The sequence below is a fragment of the Glycine soja genome, chromosome 11, assembly GCF_004193775.1.
Source record: "Glycine soja cultivar W05 chromosome 11, ASM419377v2, whole genome shotgun sequence".
Taxonomy (NCBI): domain Eukaryota; kingdom Viridiplantae; phylum Streptophyta; class Magnoliopsida; order Fabales; family Fabaceae; genus Glycine; species Glycine soja.
The window spans coordinates 46302694-46323753 of NC_041012.1; the positions used below are offsets into that span (position 1 = coordinate 46302694).

Sequence of the window (21060 nt, forward strand, 5' to 3'; positions counted from 1 at the left end):
CTATCTTTAGCTACAAATCACTTGTAATCTTTTTTATTTTTTTGACAGTATCACTTGTAATGCAATAAAGAAGGCACTGCTCATTGAAATTCGTTATCTCTTTACCATAGGTCAAAATCATTCGTTCATTCATCTTATATATAAAAAAAAGCTCAAAATCATTCAAGCAATTAAGGTACTATTGTATAAAATTTCATGTTCATGTGTATTAATCCAATGAATTTATTTACTATTATTCTTAGGTGCCCACGATGATTTTTTTAAAAAGAAAGGTGACCATGATGAATAATCAACACAGTATTTTTTTTGTGAAGCAATCAATACAATATATAGAATAAACATTTTTCAACCACATATAAACCTTATTTTTCTTTAATTAGCATTCCTGAAGTTCATAATTCATGAATAGATAATATGAAAATTTAAAAGCGAGACAAAGTATAAAAAATAAGAAACACTAAGTACATAGGATTTTCTCACTTTTTTTTTTTTGTAAAGCACATTGTTCAAATAATTATTTTAATTATATATAACCACCATAGTGTTGAAATGAATATATTATTTAATTATTTTTGAATCATTTTTAATATATGATATTTTCATCGAATTATTTTTAATATTTAATTTTTAAATTATATGAATTCTTATACATAATTAGTATATAATTTTAAATCTATAAATAATATTTCTATATATCATTATTTATTATCTCTATTTCTTTATTTTTTGAAAGATGGTAATAAATAATAATATTAATAAATGTCAACGGAAAACTCCTGCTTAACATTTAAAATAAATTATACTTAAAATCTAATAAAAAATTTCTATTTCGTCTATAGTATTAATATATTTTTTTGACAAAGTCTATAGTATAATATAATATAAAGTGAGAGTGAATATTTTTTAAGAGTGTTTCTTATAAGTAATGATTAATATTAAATATATAGTTTGTTCCCAACTGCCGAATTTTTGAGGTAGCCAGTGAAACTCGGTTTATCCTAACTTAATAATAATAACTATCAATTTGTTAGCTTAAATGAAATTGATTCCAATCCTTAAGAAAATATTTGACTCGAGTTTAAATTTATGATGGAAAAGATGTGATTAGAAGGAGATGCTTTGTGTGAAAATTAATCACCTAAAAAGTCCAAAAATACTTCGGACTAATAATACTACAGTGAATTATTAAAAAAATAATATAGGGAAAAAAAACTGCAAATATTATCAGCACCGCCCTAGAGGTGAAGGACCCACCGTCCAAAGTGGCTTCACTATTTTATTTGATGTGCTACAAATTCTAACATCCATCAAGTAGATTCCAACCCTGCTGCCTTTGCCAAAAAAGCTACTCTATGAGATGCCCCATGAATGATTGCCAAAGCCTTAAGCCTCATTGCCAGCAGTGAAAAGTTCAATGCCCTTACCAAAAAGGATACACAAAAAAATAATAATATATATGCTCATATAGATTGAGGATGTGCATCAAGACAACACACATCCATTCCTTCCAAGGCATGCAACTATCAAGATTCTTTTCACACAACTTTTCTCTGTGGAAAGTCACGCCATGAAGAATCTTAAGTTAATGCAATGGATTTGGAGGCCAACTACGGAATTATTGGTAGGAACTTATTTTCTTTTGAGAAGATTAAAAAAAATGAATAGGGAGGGAGTTTGACATAAATCCACAAAGTGCAATATCAATGGGGCATTAGAAAGTTTTATAATGACAATGTCAAGAGTTTATCACTCTTTAGAAAAATTTAACTTTGTGATGCACTGTAGTTGCCATAGAAAAATTGCTACTACTTCTTAGTATCTGTTCTCTTTAAAACATGTCTCCATGGCAAAGTCCTTTATCTTCATTTTTGTCATATGCAAGCAATCTACAACAAGAAAGCATCAATTCTCCATGCCTGGCACGTGACAAACAGGTAAGTAAGTCGGTTGATAAGTATCTTGGCAGAGAAAAAAGACAAGAAAATTGATGGTTGTCGGTTCTCAATCTGTGAAATCAGTAATCTTCTGGTGAAGTTTATACAGGACATCAAATATACATAAACATTCACAATTCATTGAATAGATCAAAGCTTGCCCCACTTAGTATAGTTCAGTGATTGGCATACTCTTGCCAGAACAATATCGTTTTTAGTAGAAGATAGAACATGAAGGTTGAATTCCTTAATAATCATTTGATTTGCATGTAACAAAGAGAAAGAGCTTGAAGATATTGCATGCTTGGGAACTACTTTTTCTTGAAAAATAATCAATTAGATTTTTCAAAGTTCTGTTAAAAGTTGACAAAAATTAATGATTATTTCTTTAAAATAATCTGAACCAATAATGTAGTGGCTAGTAAATAAATCCGTAGCCATTGTAAAAGAATTACTAGAGTTGCACAAACATTATCATGACTAATGCATATAATTAAGCCAAAGTATTCCTACAAGGGTTCCAAGATTCTGCTAGAGCATCTATCACTTGTCACAGGACTTTGACTTGATTGGCATCCCTTTCCATTTTTCCACATCTTGTGCTAGACAACCCAAAATGCACAGGGATACCACATATCCTTTAGCCATACGTAATATGCCAGACATGGTTCTCTTTAGAAAGGAGAAAATTTGAGAAAAGAAAATATTCCCTTATAGCTTTACAGCCTCCAAATATGCCAAAGGAATTTGTTCTGTGTTTTATCATATAGCTTCTCTCACACTATAAGAGAAAGGCAACAAAACTCTCTTCATCAGAGCCTAACAATTGCTCAGTTTCCTAAGCATTAATGACTAGTTCTAACAAAAGGCTTGAGGTTCAAACAGAAGATCAAACTCCACATAAATGGTGTGTTTCACTGGGGGAAGAGGCTTTCAAGAGATTTTTCAGCCAGATTAATCCAACAGTGCATAAGGTTTTTGGTGATGGATCACTTTTCAGTCCACTGTTGTTTGGGAAGTTCTTTGATCCTTCTGATGCCTTCCCTCTATGGGAGTTTGAGTCAGATGTGTTGTTATCTCATTTAAGGAGTTCCAGCCAAAACACTGTGGATTGGTGTCAGACAGGTGAAGGCTATGTATTAAAAGCAGAAATACCAGGTAAGACAACCAGTTTTTCATTTTACTCTTACTTGTAAGCTGAATCTATGGTAAGCAAATTATGATACAATGAAACTGCCCCATCATATTGAAGACCTGAAAAAAAAAAAGGATCTCAGAATTGAAGGAGCTATTGCTTATACTTTCAGGCACCTAAGGAGAGCTTTTATCTTGCATCGAAATTTTTCTTTACCAGGTTATAGTAACAACAGGTAATAATAACCTATGAATAAATAATATATGCAGACTGTCATCTAATAAGAAACCATCATGATAAGTTTGTTAAATTTTATAATAACTACTTTAAAAGTCATACCAAAAATAATGATTTCTGATTAGTTGACGGTATAAAATCTTATGCACTAATAGTACATGCCTGTTAAACGCATAACCTATTGTATGGTGGATCTTTTAATAAAAAAAACAAATAAATGAACTTGATCTGGTTGGAGTTGATGGGGCCAAGTTTCCTTATATTCAATTAAGAAAAGCACTTAACTAGCCAAAATTTCTGTGACACCAGTGGTTTGTCAAAACAGGAACTGGTAAAAATAACATTCAAGTCCATGTTGATAAAGGGAAGGTTGTGGAAATTAGTGGACAGTGGAAGCAGCAAAGAGACTCAAAGGCACATGACTGGAGGTGTGGCCATTGGTGGGAATATGGATATGTACGGAGGCTTGAGATGCCAGAGGATGCAAATTGGAAGAACATAGAAGCATACTTACATAATGACATATATTTAGAAATACGAATACCGAAGAGCCAACAGGGTCGTGATCTTCCTCAGGGAAAGGATGTGGCTTAAACATGCAGAAACAGTGTAAATTTAAGAGAATAACAGGTAGAGCTACTAAAGTTTGTCACAATCTAGCAGCAACTTCTGTGCAAATTGATACCAAACATTTAACAAAGTTATAACTCTTTTTAAGTCTCAAACTAATATCAGCCAGCATGAGAAGGCCTTCTGATGATGTAAAACATACATATATATGCAAAGAGAAGGGAATAAAAAGAAAATTATGGTGTATAAAATACAATGATTATTTTTATTTATTTTTTGTTTAATATTGGAGCTGTATATTAATGATTATTTGATTGACAGTGATCATTGAAAGAACGAAGCAAAGGATTTTTCTTATGTAGTAAAGTTGGGAGGAATATGAGGAATAGCCAATGCAATATCATGTGTAAAATCCTGATCCCCATTAGCGTAAATTTCTATTTAGAGTTTCAAGATTTCAGATAAAATACATAGAAAAAAGTTGGAAATGTCCATACTGTTAAACATGCCAGGAAAACAAAGAAACTGTTTCACTGCTTGATCTAAAAATTCATAACTTTACCAACATTGTGTGACATGGTTGAGAAGTAACTTTGTCCTTTAAGCATGTGGTCAGAGGTTCGATCCGAAGTCTGTGTGAATGAAAAAATAAAATTTGTTGAAAAATGTCAGTCCCTTAACTAAATCCAAGTATTAGTCTTGGCTCCTGGCCTAAGGATATCCCGGGTTCAAAAAAAAAAAAATCATAATTTTGTAAGAAAGTGGTCTTTAGAAACACAAATTAGCCAGTCATCTGAAAACAATAAAGACTAGTGGCAGATCCAAGACTCTAAGTCAGTGAGTGCAAATTATAAAAAATAAAATAAGTGAGTTCACTTATATAAATATAAATAAAATAAAATATAAAAATATAAGATTTTATTTACAAATTTGATGAATTTTAAAAAATGAGGAGGTGCAAGTACACACCCTCACTTACATGTAGGTCCGCTAATGATAAAGACAGTATACTGTATATCAGTGAAGACCAATCCCCATATCCCAGAACAACAGGCAACACAACAGCATTTAATAACATTAACAAAATTATGTGTACTTGAAGTTACATAAACATTTGTTGCATCAGTCTTGTTGAAAAGTTGCAATGGATAAAGTAGGTAATTTTCATTCTTAAGTCCACTAACATATATTAATCATGACAACTCAATTGTGCATGCATATTTCAAAACACATTCATGTTTGAGTTAATGGGTTGGTTGTAAATATTTATTATTTGTTGAATGTTACCTCATGACATTTAAAGGAATTTTAATCTGACAGCTGTTTTACCGGTATATAAGCAAGATTAGGCACCACAAGACATATGTTTTCTACTCCTAATAATCTCTTGCATTGTCTTCATACTTCATAGACACCTAGTTCTACTTATCCACTGTCTATTAAAGGAAGCATTATTTTGTTAATAAATGTATTACCAAATACTTTGAACAGTGTCATGCAATTTTCTCACTGCCATTCCCCATCTAATCTAACACTGGTGAATAATTCAATATGATGGTCAATTAAGCATTGAAAATTGTGGCCTCATAGCAGGTGGGAAGTGGCAGCTAAGGAAACAGGAATAAAATCACTATGACAAACACCAATCATCCATTAAATTTACCTGATTCACAAATTATGTGATAATGACGACTTTGATGAAGGATTGCACCAAATCAACGTGAAACTTGAAAGAACTATCAACGATCAAATAACTCTGAAAAAATAAACTATTTGCCTACTTCAAATAATTACATGAAGCACACTGCATAGTGCATATATGAATAAAATCTTATTAAAATGAGACTTCTTTTGAGCAAGATAAATCATATATCAAGTGTGTAACAAAATGGGGTACGAGAAATGGACCCTAAAACAATGGTGACTAATAGACTTGCTTGCTAGCCATTCTCACTGACACATCCCACAAAAATGCTATAAAGAGAGTGAAACTTCATCTCTTATATAGCCACTTGTTCAAGAAATAGGAGGCAATGTAGCAATTATATAGCAAAAACAACTTAAAACTTTTTATGAGATGTGTCCATTGCTCCCAACAACCTTATCAATCAAATGGGCCAAAAACGCCAGGTTGCGTATGATTTATGAAATATAACTGTCCTAGAGGCAATTTTTTTCCCAAACATGTAAATGGCATTAATTGAACATATATAGTTTCGTGTATGCCTTAAACTTTTTAAGACACATTCAATGGCTTGTCAATGACTCAGACAGAGACACCTCAACCATTTCGTTTAAAATTGTAAAATACTATCAACAGGAAAAATTTTACGGGAGAAAAAATGTTGCTTTCTTTTTACCGAGACATTAGAATGGAAAAGTTAGTTATATTGAAAATGAATATATACAATTAACTTCATGAAAATGGAGATGCGGGGTATCGATCCCCGTACCTCTCGCATGCTAAGCGAGCGCTCTACCATCTGAGCTACATCCCCACAATGCTTACTAAAGAAAAGTAAAATATATTGATAATTATTAGAGTTCCAATGTTACAATTCAATTAGTGAATCATCACTTAAAGTTAAATGTCCGTACAAATGTCACCGATTTCAAATTTAATCTTTTAATTTTGAAATGTTAAATCTTAGTGTGTGAATACTCGTGGTGTCCATATCCGTATCTGCGATAAAGACAATTTGTTGTTTCTATATTTTTCTGTTTTCATCGGATGTGGTTTTGAGTACTCATGTTTATTAAAAAACTTTCGTTTATAAAGAAAAAAGTCTTTACAAAACACATTTAGTGCATGTTTGGATAAGTGTGTTTTGAACGCATTTTTGAGTACTGAATAAACAGATTTTTGGGGAAGGATTCTAAAAATAATCCAAACAAATGCAATTGGTCATTAATTAGTTTGTCCAGTGCAGTTTTTTTGGAAGATGATAAACGTTTGTGACACAAGATGAGAGGAACGCTTTGAATTATAAGATTTTTTTTATTTTATTTTCAGGAAATGAAATGAAGTTTGCCTTCAAAAAGGAAATGATGAAATGAAGATATGAACTGAAACTATCAAACTCTTAAGTGGTTGAGCGAAAATAATCACAGCACTAGTTTATCAAGGCTCTATTGTTTAATGCTATCTTCATTTCTTTTTAAGGATCTTTTTTAAAAAAAATGTTTTTTATATATGTTATTTTAAAATTTTGAGATGATATTACTTCTCCTTCCATTCAAAAACTGTTGTTTTAAAAAACCAAATAATAAATTAAGAAAAAACATAAGATTAAGCCCAAAAATTAAAGAGATAAAATATCTTATATGTGGACAACCTTAAACTTTGAAGGCAGAATAAAAGTAAAAAACAGTTACAAATAGAGAAATCCATATTGGTATTATCATCCAGGTTCCCTAGAGTTTGGATCCTTCCCAAAACTAAGCAGGCCAAAACATTGAGGTTGTACCAATATGCTTCAATTAGGCCAACCAATGTTCAACTTTAATTGTAAAAGTACTAGGTTTCAGAATAATCTTCAATTCATGACACTTGGAGAAGTTACTGTGCAGATGACTGCAGGCCAACAAGTGCAACCAAAAATCTCCACTTGAGTTGATTTAATTAGTCTACACATTTTTGTCCCACACTACCTTGGAATTGTTAAACTAACAGTAAACCCAGAAGGTAGAGTGAATAACCAAGCTCAGTTTACTCAAATCATGTGAAAGTCAACTGGCCACATCAAGAAAATAAAGCTATATCTCATTTACAAACCAACAAGAATAAAGGTACAATTTGTTATATGTAGTAACTTATTCATGACCAAGAGCTTTGTATAATACACCCAAAAGATAATTACAATGTCAATAATTATTGGTAGATCAATGACCCTATTGAAAAATAATATTCTATACTTGGTTACTTTCCAAACAATCATGCAGTTGTTATTCATCATACCTAACTGATATTTGTTCCTGCCTCTGAACAAAGACTTGGTAATTAGCTTTGAGAAATTAACCTTTTTATATACTTAAGAATCAAGCACGGAATTGCTTGACAAACTAGCAAAGGAAATCAAACAGGCTGCTTATTCTTATTATCATATTTTTTTAGTTAAAAACAAAGTTTTAAATTGTGATAACAGTTGGAGTTAATTAGAGTCTCATCATGCTCATCGATATTATGGAAAATTGCAAATAAATATGCAATTACAATTACAAATTCATTGTAGTTACAAATGCATAAAAAACCTTAACATTACAATCAAATTCACAATTGTGGATTCTTTTTAAAACTTTGGTTTAAAAACTTAAAATCACCTGTAAGATTAATTTCCTACCCAATTTCTTTTTTGGTAACACAAACCAATACTTATTAAGAATTCATGCAAAGAAAACACCAAATGGTGTGTGGATTGATCAAATCCCTTTGGAAATTTTTTGCCGACAATCCATTGTTGCCAAAGGGCAAGATCCGAACATCTAGAGTGAGATTGTGACACAGAATTTTGAGCTTTATTCTACTTAACATGGACAATGATGTCCACTATATATTATTGTAGTAAATCAACACGCATAGGACAAAACTTTTTTTTGGGTGCATAGAGAGAGGAGGATAAGTCAATTCCATAGGCATAGTTGAAGAAGAAGTCTCAAGAAATTAAAATAGAAGGGGGCCTTAGGAAAAGGACAATTAAGGAATGCAGCTGAGTACCAAGAATTGAATGGAAACACCAACAACTACTTGTAGTTGTGTCATGTGGGAGAGGGTATGTATGGTACGTTCTTCACTGTTTCCTTTTTGTTAAGTTGACACTTGGCAGAGGGAGCAAGTTAATTAACTTTTTAGGAAAACCAAAGTGAAAAATTCTTAACTCTCTTCTGACGCAACAGAAAATAATTGTTTAGTGACGATTCTAAAGAAGGTTGGCAAACTTTGGATTGGATTTGGTGGATGTTCTGTTGGATCCTGCTACAGCAGTGCAATGAATTAATAAGGGTGGTTAATTTATTCCTTTATATTTTATTTTATTTTATTATTTGAAGAAGAATGGAGTGGACTTCTTTTATTTGTGTGACTAATATTGGTCTGTTGCTCCTGCAGATTAGGGAATAAAATTAATTTTGGGATCTAACTGGTTTTACTGTCAAGAAAATGTTTCTTTGTCCCTAATCATATGGTGCAGAAATGCAACTAGGTACAAGTAAAACACTAAGTGTTCATTGTTCAACATGTTATTGTGTTGTTTATGCCTATTAAGTATTGCTTAGATGTTTGAGAAAAAATAATAGGAAAAAAAGTATTTTTTATTATATGGATGAGAGAAAAATAAGCACAACAATAAACACTTTTTTTTTTATTGAAAATGATGAGAAGAAATATCTTTTATATGTTGAATAATTTTTATACCTTTTTAATGTAATGATAAATAAGTTCAAACAAACCTTTTTCTCATAGGAGGAAAAAAATCACCTAATGCCATCAATTTTTGGATTTTTTTTCTTCATCATTTTTTTGATCCAAACGTTGCGACATTAATATACTAATAATGTTTCACACTCAATAATTTACTCGGAACTTTATTCTACATTATTGCTAGCTTTCAAAAATCCTTCAAGTAAATATTAAAATAGCAAGAGGGTCCTATGTAGTTTAGCAAAATTGTTTTGTAAAGGACTATATGCTCAAGTTTAAGAAAAAGTATTGTGTTATGCAGTGTTGACGACATATTCTATTTGTTTTTTTGGGTGTGAACGACATATTCTATTTTTTATTAGATATATCTATATGTTTAATAAAACATCCGATCTATTATTTCTTAATGATACATAAAATTTCATTCAATAATAAAAATTAATCTTATGTTAAAACGATTATATCAAAATATTTATTTTTTCGGTTAAAGATTAATCAAATGATATGTTACTACTATTTGAACTGAGCATTTCATAATTCTTTCATATATATATATATATATATATATATATATATATATATATATATATATATATATATATATATATAAACTCCGAGGAAGAATTTCGTATTCCTCAAGGTAACTTTTACCAAACCGTCATTGTCATGCAAATTTTTTCGCCCATGTCCATTACATATCCTTTTCAATTTGTTGAAGTCTTGATCAACAGGTATTTAATAATTTTCAATCTAACCCTCATTATAACAATAGGCAATACGAATGGTTAGCATTGGATGTACATACTACTTTTTTTTTCCCCTAAATGGTTTTATTATAATTAAAAAATGATTGGTTGATTAATTGATATCAATCACAAAAATATTTGATGCACATTACAATTTTCATTTTGCTTATTTTTAAAAAATCATATAAAAATTATACATCCATTTAGAGTAAAATCAAATAAATATTACGTTTTGTTTTGCCTAATTTAAAAATGGTTTCTTTCAAATACTAATAAACATTATCATCTTGTATAAACATTAATATTAAACATGATTATCAACAATAACAATCACTATAAGATTATTTTAGTTTAATTAAATATAAGTAGTGTCAAATGTTTAAAAGAAAAATTATGTTGCTCGTATTACTCTTATTTACTTGGATAAATATTGTTTCTCATAAAAATTATATGTAATATATGATAAGATTGTAAGCATTCAAAACAATTTTTTTTTTTTTAAATTAGATACTGTAAAATAATTTTTATGGTCATTCAATTATAATATATGATAAATTTATTAATTTTTGTAATAATTATTTTTAAAGTTATATAAATGATAAATTGTATTTGGATAAATATTTCTTATAAATTCAATATTTTATATTAACATAAATAAATATTTAAAAAAACATTTGTTGGGAATAATAAATGAAATGCATGGAAGAACGAATCTTACACGTGATAGCCAGCAGCTGATTTTTAAAAGTTCAAAAATAACAGGCAGTAAAATTCTAAACTAAGTCCGAACTGACAAACAGTACCAAACACAACACAAACACAGATCTATAATCTATGGAAGTGAAGTCCATTTACCAACACAACAAAAAGATAATAACATTAACAACAACAATTAATTAACAAACCCTTTTCTCTATTTTCACCTCTTTTCTTCTTTTTAAGGATCCACTCCTTCTCTCTTTTCTCTTCTCTCTTTATTCTCTTTCTTTGTGTTTGTGGATCATCACCAATCTCTTCTTGCTAAAGTAACTTCCTTTCATCTCTTCTTGTTAGCTTTCAACACAATCCATGGCCCCACAACACTAGTCTCCCTCTTTCTCTTTCTCTCGCTATATCTCTATCTCTTTAGTGCAGTTAGTAGAGTGGTGAGCTTCAAAATGGAGACCATGAACTAGAACTTGTCTCAAACCATCACTCACACTCACACCTTCAACTCCTTCAAGGTTCAAAGGTACCATCTTTTCTCATCCCCATGATTTATTTTTCCTTTTTCACCTCAGTTTCAGTTACGGTTTTTTTTCCCCTTCACATTTGTTCGGTGCAAGTGAAGTGTCACGGTTAAAAAAGTGATCTTTTTGTTGTGGTTTTCCAAGTTTGTGGGTGATGAGCTTCACATAGACAAAGACCAACGAGGTGGGGCAGAGAGAAGAAGAGATGGTGGGAACTCCAATTAACGGAAGAACAAGGCTATCTTTTGGTGTTGTGAATGGTGGCCATGATCTTGGCCCCAGTAGTGCTCCACCAAGCAATGCTGGCTCAGATTATGGCATTATAGAGTTCACAAGAGAGGATGTGGAGGCCTTACTGAATGAAAAGGCCAAAAGAAAAGACAGATTTAATTATAAGGTTGGTTGAAGTTTTTGTCTTAATGGTAATTTTGAGTTTGTATGATATGTATTGTATTTCTTGGTTACTTGTTTTGGCTATTTGTGTTTGAGATCCAAGGGGGTGTCAAGTTCTATGTGCAAGATTTGGTCCTTAATTAGTTTATACATATATGTATAGAACATAGTGGTGTTTGAATTACTGCTTGGTTGGTTACCATTGCCTTATGTTAACATCAGATTTTGTGTTTTTAGGAAAGATGTGAAAACATGATGGATTATATAAAAAGGCTGAAGGTTTGCATCAGGTGGTTCCAAGACCTTGAGATTAGCTACTCACTAGAGCAAGAAAAATTGAAGAGTTCATTGGAATTGGCCCAGCAAAAATGCACGGAAATAGGTTGAGATTTTTTTTTTTCGTTACTTTTTTCAGAAAGTCCTCATCGAGTTTGTGGACTAATGCGGTTTGATTCATCCGATTGCAGAGTTGCTGCTCAAAATCAAGGAAGAAGAGTTAAACTCAATTATTGTGGAAATGAGAAGGAATTGCACTTCTTTACAAGAGAAATTAGTGAAGGAAGAAACAGAAAAAACAGTAAGTGAGATTTTCAAGGGTGATTTTTTTTGGTGCAAAATGCAAGGGAAAGGTTAATACTTGATAATATAATTATACTTCTTATTATCTTTGAAAACACTAGGCGGCTGCGGAATCTCTTGTTAAGGAGAGAGAGGCTAGGCTTAACTTTGAGAGGTCACAGAGTACACTACAGGAGGATCTTGGACGAGCACAACGAGAGCTCCAAAGTGCAAATCAGAAGGTAAAATAACAGCTGTCTCAAACTCTCAATTCAATATTTTTTATACTTCTTATCTGATTCTGTTTGTTGTGTCAGGAGTTATTCTTATAACTAAATGTCTACATCAATGGATTTCTGCAGATATTGTCACTCAATGACATGTATAAGCGGTTACAGGATTACATAACAAGCTTGCAGCAGTACAATGGGAAACTCCATTCAGAGCTTTCTACAGTTGAAAATGAACTTAAGAGTGTAGAGAAAGAGAAAGCTACTGTAGTGGAGACCCTTACCATGTTAAAGGGTCAGCTTACTTTGTCTATGGTAAGTTTGCTCCTCTGTAGTGTGAACTGTTTCAATTCAAATTCAAGTAGTCATTGAGTAAGAGAGCACAAAATACTTGGAATCTTAGTAGATACCTATTACTCTTCTTATAAGCATAGGAATGTGTGGAGTGCATTTTTTAAATGAGGATAGATGGTTAAAAAGAATCTTAGGACTAATTTATTCTTGATTTTGGCTAATGGGGATGTTTACATGAAGATGACACTTCTAGAATACATTGAATGCCTTGGATTTTTGAAAAATCTTCTTTTAAGTTTTTATTGACTTGACTATGCCTTCATTCTTGGCCCAGCTTTTTCTTTCCTATTTGTATGTTACTATCTCAAATGGGTTGATCTTATTGTATTGTACACAACCTCAACTTTAGGGGGTTACTTAAAAATCACAAAATCACAGTGATGCTTGTAGAGTTCTTGAGCTATCCACATAAAGATGAGATGTATTTTGGTTTGGTTTAGGATGAGTGATTTGTTGTCAAAGTACACTCTCATGGAAAATGTTTACTGTTAAACAAATAGACATGGTTAACAAGCCTTTGATGACAGATTTACAAGGGGGATTTCTTCCCCCTAAAGCATTAATACATTACTACATAGTTAGAATCTTCACAATTTTCTTTTCAAGTAAAAGAATGTTGCAACTTTTTTAATATTTCAAAAGGTTCCAATTAAGTCCAACATTGGGTGGTGTAGCATATCGTCAAGGGTATATATACCTACATATTTTAAAAGGTTAAAATAAGCTAGAAATAAAAGTGAGTTTGAATCCCCATGAGATGGGCCCATGTGGGCTTGATACAGTTTTGATACCCAATCCATTTGTCGGGAAGTGCTTGTTAAATCTTGGGGGATTTGTGCTTTATGCAGATAAATGCTTGATAGCAGTGTTAGGTAAAAACAACAAAGAACACATAAATTGTTTACCTTTTTCCTTTTTGACTGGAGTGCCCCCAAAGATCACATAAGTTAATAATCTTTTCTTCTCTCTCTCTCTCTCTGTGTGTGTGTCTGTGTGTGTTTTATAAATTTTAACTATAAGTAAATACTGATATGTTATTACTATCCTTCTTTGAAATTCAAGATACCCGTTCTTCTTAACATGCCATCAGTGTCTTACATAGTTTAATTGGTTGTTTTGTTAGGCTTCTCAAGAAGAGGCCACAAAACAGAAGGATGCATTGGCTAGTGAAGTTACATCTCTCCGAGTAGAGTTGCAACAAGTGAGGGATGATCGAGACCGCCAATTATCTCAAGCGCAAACTTTAACATCTGAATTAGAGAAGTCTAAAGATTTTACAGAAAAGTCCTGCTCTGAACTGAACAAATTGACTTTAAGAACAAATGAACTGGAGGTTGGTCTATACCTTGTTTCTTTTCGGTAAATGTCACATCCTCTTGTTATTACTGTAGAAATGAGATTGTGACTTTCCTGCGCAGACAAAATGTGCTTTGCAAGATGAACGGATAAAGGTACTACAAGAGAAGCTAACTACTGCTGAGGAGAAACTTCAGGTAACGAATGAGGCGTAAACTTAGAAGAAAAGGAATCCCATTGGACTCGTGATATGATATGTTGGTTTTTGATTCCTTATCAGGTTTGTGACATATCTGCAAGTGAGACAAGAATAGAATTTGAAGGGCAACAAAAACTTGTACATGAGATGCAAAGACGTTTGGCAGATGCGGAATATAAAGTTATAGAAGGGGAGAAGCTGAGGAAAGAATTACACAATACCATTTTGGTAATATCCTGAGCCAAAATTTGCTGATGATGAAAAAATAAGATAAACTCCACACCATACTAATCTCCATTTCACAGGAACTGAAAGGGAACATCCGCGTGTTCTGTAGAGTGCGGCCTTTGTTACCTGATGAAGGTTCTAGCACGGAAGGAAATATTATATCTTATCCCACATCGATGGAAGCTTCTGGACGGGGCATTGAATTGACACAAAATGGTATATCTCATGATATGATACTGACCTTGAAGTTCTTTTTCTAAGTGATGTATGCTTGTGTTTATTATTTAACTATGTTGTAACTTATGTTGCTACTGCTTTAGGCCAAAAACATTCTTTCACATATGATAAAGTTTTTGCACCTGATACATCACAAGAAGAAGTTTTTATTGAAATTTCACAGCTTGTGCAAAGTGCTCTTGATGGTTATAAGGTAATCTCTTAAGTTCGTCTTTTATTCCTTCTATATCATTTCAAATTATATATATTATACATACTATTGCATAGCTGCGACCAATTGAACAGTTGCTAGTTAGATATAGAACAAAAAAAAAAGATCCTATGGTTTTAGCTTTTGATTTATAATATGCATGCAATACGAATTTGTATGCATAAATTTTTTACACCAACGATTCTATGATATATGATTGACATTTTCTTTTCTTTTCTTTTCCAGGTTTGCATTTTTGCCTATGGTCAGACAGGGTCAGGGAAAACTTACACGATGATGGGCAGGCCTGGACATCCAGGAGAAAAGGGCTTGATCCCTCGTTCACTAGAACAAATATTTCAAACAAAACAGTCTCAGCAACCCCAAGGCTGGAAATATGAAATGCAGGTGAAGTAGAGTATATTCTTCGTTATTCACAGATCATAAATTTTGATGTTGAGGTCTAAGAAAATTTTCCTTCTTCAAAATTAACAGGTGTCTATGTTGGAAATATACAATGAAACCATTCGTGATCTGTTAGCTACAAATAAGTCATCAGCAGATGGAACACCAACACGTGTGGAAAATGGTACTCCTGGGAAGCAATACACGATCAAACATGATGCCAATGGAAATACACACGTTTCTGATCTCACAGTAGTGGATGTTCAGAGTGTAAAAGAGGTTGCATTTCTTTTAAATCAAGCTGCAAGTAGCAGGTAATTAGTTCATAAGGTTCCTTTATAGGCTTTCTAGTGTTTAATTCTATGTGCTGTGTCTACTACATCATTAAATTTAAGACAAAATGAAGGAACTTGCCATTTTATGGCTACATTATATTGCACTTCCTAGCTCTTAATGTATTCATAGTATCCTTTTGTTACATATACATAGGATCTCAAGATGAATTGGCTGCTAATTTTGGAAGAATAAAATTTGACATGGTTCTAGTGCAATAAAATATTTTGATTTATTTACTTCTAGAAATTATAATCCTTTGCCTTTGGATGTTGAATTTAACTATATTTGCTTTCTTTTTGTTTTTTTAGATCTGTGGGAAAAACTCAGATGAATGAACAATCTTCTAGAAGTCATTTTGTATTCACTCTTCGAATATATGGTGTAAATGAGGTATGGTTGTTCTCCTTTGACAATAATTGAACCATGTTTCATACACTCGATAACAATCTAACAAGCATTCAAATTGCAACCTGATTGTTCTACTAGAGCACTGACCAACAAGTACAAGGTATTCTAAATCTCATTGATCTTGCTGGGAGTGAACGTCTTTCAAGGAGTGGATCAACCGGGGACCGATTGAAAGAGACTCAAGTATGCAGAGCCGTGATGTTTTCTATTTCATTTACTTAAGCTTCTTTGATTTCTATTAATCTAAACTTTCTTTCATTTGTAATTAGGCAATAAATAAAAGTCTGTCATCATTAAGTGATGTAATATTTGCCTTGGCCAAGAAGGAGGATCATATCCCATTCAGGAACTCAAAGCTCACATACCTACTTCAGGTGATTATTTTTTGTTCATATTTTAAAACATTCTTTAGTATTTAGTTATTCTTTATATTAAACTCATAATAATGCCAAAATTTTCTTAGCTTGATGAAAAGCACAAGCATCTCTAACTACTAATAAAACAAAACTAATGTTTTATCCTATATAGTCTCTAAAGCCAATTTATTTGAATGCACAAGAGGGACATCTTTGCTATACATTGTTAGTATCCCTTTATTGTAATTTACATATAAGAAACTATATCATAACTAAATTATATTAGATGGGAATCAGTTGAACAAGGGTGTCTAGTTCAGTTACCTGAGGCGTGAGTTGTTGTAAATTTCTTGGTACGTAAGTTCTATTCCTACAAATAAAAAGGGGGGGTTGCAATGCCAGCATAGCAGATCTGACAATTTTACTATATTGATTGCATCTTTATTGATGTCTTGTAATCATTTGAGGTGATCTAATTTGTGTTCTTGAATACAATGTTGAACACAGCCTTGTCTAGGTGGGGACTCAAAGACATTAATGTTTGTGAACATCTCTCCCGACCAAGCTTCATCTGGAGAGTCATTATGCTCACTCCGGTTTGCATCAAGAGTCAATGCTTGTGAAATTGGGACACCTCGCCGTCACACAAATGGACGCCCTATAGAATCTCGCTTGACCTATTTCTAATATTTCCACACCTGAATATGATTATATTGTTTTAACCTATATGTGTCAACCAAAATAACTCCGATTCTAACATCATGCGTATAGATTGTAATGTATAGTGAACAAGTTACCAAGTATGCATTAGTTTAAACAAAAAAAAAAATCTCCCTTTATTATAGTTCCATTTGCAATTCTGCTCCGTGTCATATTCATAATTTCATATTATTCTACTTTATTTATATATCAGTAGACATATTTGTCAGTCTCACAGAATATTTAATTTTGTCAAACGTGTAAGAATCAAAGTGAGTCATTATTATCTCGAGAATGTTTTGCAAATCAGACGCACTAAAACCTTAAAGTTGTTAACATACTCTACTGTTGAGATAACCATGTGCTTCTATAACTCTTTTTAAGTGCTGGATTGGTTTTCACGCAAGCATCGACCAGGCCACTTGGCTATAATGCAGCACTAGTGTGTTTGGTAAGAGACTATATTGTATATTTAAGTTTTGTTATCTCTGAGTTTAATTTTAATTGCACTGATAACCGATTTTAAATAAGGGTTAATGATAATGTACTATAAAATAATTTTGTAAAAATCAATAAATTTTTATAATTTTGTAAAAATCAATAAATTTATTATAAATAGTAAATATAAAATAATTTTTATATTGATTATTTTATCCTGACAATGTATAATATTTTTTTTCTTTAAATAATAGTCTTAAGTATAAATGAACATATAGAAGTGTGGTTTTCAATAATATAGCAATACACGAGTTATAAAGAAATATAATAATACACCATTAGTTGATAGGGATGTAAGCATAGCAACGCTTTGCTTCTTAGAGGATTTGGATGTCAGTTCTTAGGCATGAAACATTTTTGCCAGGATGGTGGTACATATCCTAATATCCATCAATAATTGAAAATATAATGATTGGCATTGACAATATCATACATTTGCAATTCTGCTGAAAGTCACTTATTAAATAACAGTTTTCTATATTCTTGATGGGTACCCTTCTCTTGGAATTAGCATGGTATACCAAAAAAGTAAAACTGATTTTGATAAGAGAAATAATAACACAAATTGATTAAGAAGATAGTGTCAAATTGTTTTGTACATTATATCCATCCGGTCCATGACCTCTTTAAGCATAACTTCAGTTTCCTGATAGCATGATTTTGTTTCAGGTAGACTTTTCTTCCTTGAAGCTTCTTCAAGCTGTCATTGCAACACAAACTCAATATGTCAATTAATCCATCAACCGTTATAATATAACACGCTGATCTTTGAAGGGGGAGAAAAAAAAAGAGTATTACCCTTTCAAAATTATCAAACAATTTGTTAGCCATATCAGTTAGTTGCTGCTTATCATCCACTGGAATGGCAGGGATAATCTTGTCAAAATCATAGTACATGAAGGTGGACTTGAGCCTTAGGTACTTCCTCACATAGTTGAGTGTGTCTTCTGCTATCAAATCCGCCATTGCCAGAAGATCAAAGGCATATTTCTTTATCCTAAACACACTTCCTTTCACTCCAATGTTTGCTATGTAAATCCCCCTCTTAAGAAAAGAACGTGTCCCCGTTTTCGCATTTGCAATATCTATCCAAATAATAAACATTCTCATCAAAAGATATAAAATACCCTATTTGACTCATCTAAAAGCACAGTATATAAAAATTAGAGTTTCATTTTTATACATTGTCAATGTAACAAGTTTTATACTATTAATTAATCAGAAATCATGCTAACAATAAATTTTAATATAATTGTTATAAAAATTAATAAAACCACCATACATGACCATTTCTGATTAGTTCACAGTATAAAGAACTTTTAGTCTATGATTGTATTACATACTATTTACTCAGTTATATTACACTTTAAAACTCAGTGATTGAAGTGTGTAAAATAAATTATGAGATTATTGAAATTTGAATTGTTAATCAATAGATATTGTATCTTCCTTTATCTTTTGAAGTACAAGATGCACATTTTAGAGGGGCAAATCCAAAAATACTATTCATAATCCCAATGAGCAGTAAAACATCATCAATAAAGTATGAGAGCAATGAAATCCAAATTTCAACACATTTTTTCTGCCATGTAACTATGTGTATATGCATACAAGAAAGCTTACTGTTAGTGACAGTTGGTCCAGGAAGAGGGTGATCTTCATACCAGAAACCATTATCTTTAGCCAATGAAATCTTGTCATTGAATTTCCAAGTAAGCACTACAGTGGCAAGGCCTAATGCTGCTGCTCTTCTTGTGGCCTGAACTGCACACTCTGATGCATCCTTTTGGTGTGTTTTGCTTCCAAGAAATCCAATCACTTGTCCTCTCTTTGTTATGCTTTTGTGTGCATTTGGAAGGTGACATGTGATCGGAATTAAGGTCTTGGAGACTGCTCCATGCAAGTTTGTGAGAGGAGCCATGAAATGAGTGAGTGAGGTGTGAGAAAGAAAAATGGTTCATCAAAGGTTGGAAATAAAAAAATTATGTGTCATATCCATTGGGAAAAGGTGCTATCCACGGAGTGCCAATAAAATGTTTATCCTCATCAAGGATGGTATGGTAATTTTACTTTATGTAGTTGTATGGGCTTTCTGGGCCACGGATGTTGTTGTTACTCTGTGGCCCGAGCCTATCTCTTATGGGCCACTCCTCTTAACTCGGGCAAATGGACCTCTCATTTTTTGTACAAAAACAAAAAAACCTCCCTTAATTAATTTTTAACCGAATAAATTATTTGCAATTCTGGTTATTGTATCATACTTCTTCAACGTGATGAAAGTAAAATATAAGGTTTTAAACTTAATGGAAGAAAAAAAATATCTGAACAAGAGTTCCAGATCGACGAAATGTTATTTATACTGTTTTTTTTTAAGATTATAATTACAGCTTGTAAAATTGGTTTGTTATTATTGTATTGAGATTTATTAATTTATTAACATATTATCTTCTCATCCTTTATGAGTTTTTTTATTTTACACAAAGGAATTATAAAAAAATGAAAGTACTTTAAAGTATTAATGAGTTTTAATTACTTGTATTTTAGCATATATGGCTTAAAAAAACATCTCGTTTGTTTACGATTATTTTTATACTTTTAATACTAATACATTGAGAATGATATTTTTTTGTTCTAATAATTAAAAATTTTCTAGTATTTTATTTTCTATTTTTTGAAATTTTGAAAAGGATTAATTAAATTTTTTTTATTTTCTTTGAAACAAAACTTAAAAGCTATTGACATTCTTTTAATTTAATAATTAATAATAACGAAGTCTCTATTCACATGTCTGATGTCTCAAGGCAAATTTGGTAACAACTGAGCTTTTTTAAAAATAATACTAGTATTATTCTTTAAGAAAACCCTTACAAAAAGTTATAAAAGATTACTTTTTCAAAAAAAAAAAAGCTTTAAGTCACCTAAAATATAATAGTACCCCTTAAAATAATCAAACAATATGTATTCAGAAACACACGTGATCGCGGGTTACTCAACACTGGCTTCAGTGTCCCGGCAAGTTTCAACAGGAATTACTTTAGTATTTAACTTTGGCAAATACTAACTTTTTATTACAATGTTTAAAAAGTCTTGTCAAACATTTATGGTGTGTTAATCATGTTTAACTAGTAAACAAATTGTAGAATTAATAACTAAAGGATAATTGAACAATTGGCTATAATTAAATAGGTTAAGTTTCCTTATCACCTTCTAGTGCTTGATAAGGTTGATACCCAATAAGGTTTGATACCTATTAGTTTTCATATATAGAGCCAGATAAAAAAATTTAGACTTTGAGAGCAAGGATGGCCTACATATCACAAACCCAGTTTCATTGACATATGTGCCTATATAAAATGGGCAACTTGTCTTTCACCTAATATGGTTAACAATGATAAATGAAGAGATT

The 21060-nt window shown here is 31.7% G+C and overlaps 3 protein-coding genes, 1 long non-coding RNA gene and 1 other non-coding gene across 7 annotated transcripts; 2 read left to right on the forward strand and 3 right to left on the reverse strand.

Annotated features, from left to right (window-relative positions):
• Positions 1-2405: 2405 nt before the first annotated feature.
• On the reverse strand, positions 2406-5898 carry LOC114377556. 2 transcript variants are annotated; one of them, XR_003659104.1, is made up of 3 exons: positions 5540-5898; positions 4443-4508; positions 2406-3188 (listed from the first exon to the last, which is right to left on the reverse strand). It is a non-coding gene; the product is annotated as an uncharacterized LOC114377556 (long non-coding RNA). The 2 variants fall into 2 exon arrangements; XR_003659103.1 differs by having other exon boundaries at positions 4439-4508; positions 5540-5897.
• On the forward strand, positions 2755-4160 carry LOC114377555 (21.7 kDa class VI heat shock protein-like). The gene is made up of 2 exons (XM_028336117.1): positions 2755-3092; positions 3632-4160. The coding sequence occupies exons 1-2, from the start codon at positions 2783-2785 to the stop codon at positions 3898-3900; spliced, it is 579 nt and encodes a 192-aa protein (XP_028191918.1). The 5' UTR covers positions 2755-2782; the 3' UTR covers positions 3901-4160.
• Positions 5899-6301: 403 nt separating the features above from the next.
• TRNAA-AGC lies at positions 6302-6374 on the reverse strand. Its single transcript has one exon. It is a non-coding gene; the product is annotated as a tRNA-Ala (tRNA).
• A 4617-nt stretch (positions 6375-10991) lies between these two features.
• On the forward strand, positions 10992-17314 carry LOC114376726 (kinesin-like protein KIN-14N). 2 transcript variants are annotated; one of them, XM_028334970.1, is made up of 17 exons: positions 10992-11269; positions 11369-11664; positions 11898-12042; positions 12128-12237; positions 12341-12460; positions 12581-12763; positions 13926-14135; positions 14221-14295; positions 14379-14525; positions 14603-14741; positions 14846-14955; positions 15199-15360; positions 15448-15671; positions 16002-16083; positions 16180-16284; positions 16371-16475; positions 16965-17314. In XM_028334970.1, exons 2-17 carry the CDS (start codon positions 11473-11475, stop codon positions 17142-17144), a joined length of 2289 nt encoding a protein of 762 aa, XP_028190771.1. In that variant the 5' UTR covers positions 10992-11269; positions 11369-11472; the 3' UTR covers positions 17145-17314. The 2 variants fall into 2 exon arrangements, with proteins under 2 accessions (XP_028190771.1, XP_028190770.1); XM_028334969.1 differs by having other exon boundaries at positions 11412-11664.
• A 716-nt stretch (positions 17315-18030) lies between these two features.
• On the reverse strand, positions 18031-19651 carry LOC114374903 (photosynthetic NDH subunit of lumenal location 3, chloroplastic-like). Its single transcript, XM_028332626.1, has 3 exons — positions 19278-19651; positions 18453-18739; positions 18031-18354 (listed from the first exon to the last, which is right to left on the reverse strand). The coding sequence occupies exons 1-3, from the start codon at positions 19573-19575 to the stop codon at positions 18238-18240; spliced, it is 702 nt and encodes a 233-aa protein (XP_028188427.1). The 5' UTR covers positions 19576-19651; the 3' UTR covers positions 18031-18237.
• Positions 19652-21060: the final 1409 nt, after the last annotated feature.